Raw genomic sequence first — 4,454 nt, forward strand, 5'->3', positions numbered from 1 at the left:
AGTAAGCCCTACTGAATTATAAGGGACTTACTTTTGAGTAGGCATTCAATTGCACCCTCAGTATCCTATTTTTTATGTCCTCAATCATTAATATTGTTCCGTTTGGAACTCTGCAGGGTGAGTTTTACAAGGTAATACATGCTACCATCCTTATTCTTATTTATTGCATTTCACCAACGACAATTACAATTTGGTTGATGGTATAACCCAAATAATTCAGAATAAGATAAAACCAATCAATCAGATAAAATACGGTCTGCTTTTGAACTGCAACGAACTGTCCGCTCAAGAGATGTATCAAAATCCTTTAAGAAATTAAAATTGGGAACGATTGAAATCATTAAATTTTGTTTAAACTGTTTTATTCTGTTTTTATTTTCATTTTATCTTGTACACCGCTCCAAAAATTTTCAATGGGGAGCGGTATATAAATATTCTAAATAAATAAATAATAAATAATAAATAATAAATAAATCACAAATAAAATATCCCTGTAATTTCTTGGGCAGCTATGACAAATAATGCTACTTTATATGTAAAATACGCCTGCATCATGACTTTGGGTAGCAATTATTTGGGAATGTGCATTTAAATGATCTAATGTGCTCATGTAATGCTTGTGGACTTCACATTGAAGTATCTGGTTGACCATGGTGGAAACAGAATGCTATCCTACAAATGCTATACTACAAAAACTTTTGGGCCACAGCTAGACCTAAGGTTTATCCTGGGATTATCCAGGGTTCGTCCCTGCCTGAGCACTGGATCCCCTGTGTGTCACCTAGATGAACAGGTTTGACCCCTGGACGATCCAGGGATAAACCTTAGGTCTAGCTACAGCCTTGGTCTGATCCAGCATGGCTCTTTTATGTTCTTATAATTCACTTACACAAATTGCACTAATCTATCCTGTACGCTTCTGTTATCACTATTACAAACGTATCCCTCATAGTTGAACTGCAAAAGCAAAAAGTGGAAAGGTTTGACACACCAGCAGTTGAACTGGAAAATGGAAATGAGGTCCATTAGCTGTTGGTTGTTTTGTTTTTTAAATTTGAGGCTGCTTTAAGTTCATAGAACCATAGAACAGTAGAGTTGGAAGAGGCCATCAAGTCCAACCCCCTGCTCAATGCAGGAATTCATCTTAAAGCATACTATCCATGGGTTGGGTAGAATCATAGAATAGTATTTATTTTATTTATTTATTAAATTTATATACCACCCCATAGCTGGAGATCTCTGGGTGGTTTATAAAAGTTAAAAACAGTGAACATTAAAAGGTATATAAAATTTTAAACCATCAAAAATATAAAAACAACAGTATCCATTTAAACAAACAAACTTAGCATATGTTGTTAAATGCTGTTAAACGCCTGGGAGAAGAGAAAAGTTTTGACCTGGTGCTGAAAAGATAACAATGTTGGGGCCAGGTGAGCCTCATCGGGGAGATCATTCCATAATTGGGGGACCTATATGGCCATCAAGTCCACCTCCCTGCTCAGTGCAGGAATCCACCTTAAAGGATCCCTGACAGATGGTTGTCCAGCTGCATCTTGAATGCCTCTAGTGTGGGGGAGCCCACAACCTCCTTAGGTCATTGGTTCCATTGTCATACTGCTCTAACAGTCAGGACGTTTTTCCTGATGTTTTGCTGTACTGCTCTAACAGTCAGGATTTTTTTCCTGATGTTCAGCTGGAACCTGGCTTCCTGTAACTTGAGCCCATTATTCCGTGTCCTGCACTCTGGGAGGATCGAGAAGAGATCCTGGCCCTCCTCTGTGTGACAACCTTTTAAGTATTTGAAGAGTGCTATCATGTCTCCCCTCAGTCTTCTCTTCTCAAGACTTAAATATGCCCTGTTCTTTCAGTCTCTCCTCGTAGGGCTTTGTTTCCAGACCCCTGATCATCCTGGTTGCCCTCCTCTGAACACGCTCCAGCTTGTCTGCATCCTTCTTGAAGTTCTTTGTTACCACATCTGTGAACTTCATTGCTGCGTCTTGCGTGGTCCGGCATGGATGAAGCTCCTCCTGGTCCTCCACTGAATTTATGTCATGGGTAAGGAGGTGTTTAGTGAACAAAGCGATGAGTTTGGAATGTGGATGTGGGAAAATCAGCTTTCACTACCATGAAGCTTTCTGTGGCCAGGTTGACATCTGATTAAATTTCTTCCTTGTGATTTTCCTTTATTATTGCATTTCATAACGACCCGGTAATCAAAGTACTGTGGGCAGTTCACAAAACAAAACTTAAAACCATAAAATGCAATAATATCGTAAAAGGGAATATAAGAAACATACGAAGAAAACCTTGTAGGGACCAAGATAAAAGGCAACAGCTATGCAAAGATCTAAATGTGCCCTAACACCATTTTGAACACTGAGGGGCTCAAAAATCTGGAGGGGGGAAAAAGTCTTCTCTTGGCATCAAAAGAACAACAATGTGGCAGGTGGGAGGGGATTCATTGATTTTTTTTTCTCCTTGGGGGAGAGGGCCAGGATTTCCACACACCTTTTTTGAATGTAGCTGGTTGCTGAAGAGGCTTCTTCCTATTTTTTTTAAAACTTTTTTCACACACACACACACACACACACACACACACACACACACACACCACACCACCCACCTTCCCTCGGCATTTGGAGGAGCCCAGCTGTCCTTCGAGAATGCTGATCAGAGATCATGTGACCTCTCCCTCTCCAATAAGCGCTCAGGAAGAACTCCTGGGCTCCTGAAAATGCAGGTTTTTTTTAAAAAAAAAAAATTAAAAAAAGGAAGGAAGAAACCCTCTCAACAACTGGCTACATTTAAAAAGGTATGTGGAAACCCTGTCCCCTCCCCAAGGAGAAAATTTGCTGAAATTCTCACCTCTCCCAGCCTCTTTCACCCAAGGTTTCATTCCCCATCGCCACGGAATGCCAAAAATGGAATGGTCGAAATTTTCAGCCCTGTTAAAATCATAGAATCATAGAATCATAGAATAGTAGAGTTGGAAGGGGCCTACAAGGCCATCAAGTCCAACCCCCTGCTCAATGCAGGAATCCACCCATAAGCATCCCTGACAGGTGGTTGTCAGTACCAGTACTAGTGATGAACTGACCATTGTTCCTTCTTATGCAGGTATCGCTACGCCAGGCAAAAGATGCCCTATTATGCGTACCATTGCAAGCCACCGGGTCCTCCGTTGCCTCCCTTTGTGACGAAAAGACTACCGAAATACAGCTCTCAATGCATCCCACACTACGGGTCAAGGTATCTTTCCCCCAGGAGCATCCCGTCACGTGGGAAAGGGCCTTGTGCTACTCCATTCACTCTGCCCGGACTGGCCGGTTATCAACCGCGGAATGTGACCGTGCGCCCAGAACTGTGTGCAACCAAGTACCCCAAGGTACATTCAAGCAAGAAACTACCACAGATGTATGGGGGCCCATACCCACCACCGTTGGTGAACAACATTCCATACAGCGGCATGACCAAAGGTCCACATGGACCCATTAGAAAGGGCTCACTGCTATGTGTAAATGGCACCCCGTTGCCCCGGGTAACCAAAGGCCCGGTACTATATTCCACCAAAGAGTTGAATCCAAGGGTAACCAAGGTCCTACTACCGCGTATGACTAAAGGCCCTGTACTATATGCAACCAAGGACTCAGCGCCATACCTGTCAGATGACCTGGTGCCATGTGACGCCAAGGGCCCATTGCCACGTGTGACCAAAGGTCCAGTATTACATTCAACCAAGGGATCCCAACCCTTGGGAGTCAAAGGTTCGCACCTGAACGTGACCAAGGGCCCACAACCCCACGGGACAAAGGGCACCCTACCACGTGCAAGCAAAGGGCCCCGTCTCCTTGTGACAAAGGTGCCCCGTTTCAGCCTGCTGAATCCTTCCCGATCCTTCCTGAGGAAAGGCTCAAAGTCCAACCTGACAAAAGGCTCGCAACCGAGCCTGACAAAGGGCTCGCGGAAATCCCTAGCCAAGGGCTCCCGAGCGTCCCTGGCAAAGGGCTCGCAACCCAGCCTGGGCTGTACAGCCACACAGCCAGCGCCAAAGAAACTTTCCAAACACGTCAAGATCGCCAGCACGGGGAAGAAATATTGCTCGGCTACCAAGTGGCCTTTCTGAAGATTCTAGACGGACATTCTAGAAGATTCTAGAAGATCCTAGAAGAATGACAACATCCAAAAATGGAGGCGTTCAGCACGCACCAGTCGCAAGATTTCAGCCACTGGCACAAAGTGACTTTGTGTTCAGCTCATCAATGCTATGATTTATACCAGACTTGTTACCCTTCTGATTTTGGTCAACATGGTTGGTTGTCTGTGCATTAATTTTGAACTGTATCCCCGTGATGTCCTTCTCTGTTTTCAGTCTGAGTTTGAAACTCCCATCTGTAAAAGATGGTGGGATCTTTGTTTCTATCCTCAGATTCCTACTGGAACATCTCCATTCTCCA

General features: G+C 43.8%; 1 protein-coding gene across 1 annotated transcript; it reads left to right on the top strand.

Annotated features, from left to right (window-relative positions):
* The first annotated feature begins 1,922 nt into the window (after nucleotides 1-1,922).
* Nucleotides 1,923-4,134, top strand: LOC134412086 (uncharacterized). The gene is made up of 2 exons (XM_063145862.1): nucleotides 1,923-2,055; nucleotides 3,118-4,134. The coding sequence occupies exons 1-2, from the start codon at nucleotides 2,012-2,014 to the stop codon at nucleotides 4,121-4,123; spliced, it is 1,050 nt and encodes a 349-aa protein (XP_063001932.1). The 5' UTR covers nucleotides 1,923-2,011; the 3' UTR covers nucleotides 4,124-4,134.
* Nucleotides 4,135-4,454: the final 320 nt, after the last annotated feature.

The sequence above is a fragment of the Elgaria multicarinata genome, chromosome 21 (assembly GCF_023053635.1).
Source record: "Elgaria multicarinata webbii isolate HBS135686 ecotype San Diego chromosome 21, rElgMul1.1.pri, whole genome shotgun sequence".
Taxonomy (NCBI): Eukaryota; Metazoa; Chordata; class Lepidosauria; order Squamata; family Anguidae; genus Elgaria; species Elgaria multicarinata.

Excerpts from the sequence above, each read along its gene's own strand:
- LOC134412086 (XM_063145862.1), top strand. The coding sequence starts at position 2,012 with ATGGATGAAGCTCCTCCTGGTCCTCCACTGAATTTATGTCATGG. Across the intron at positions 2,056-3,117 it reads CCACTGAATTTATGTCATGG|GTATCGCTACGCCAGGCAAA; the intron begins GTAAGGAGGTGT and ends CTTCTTATGCAG.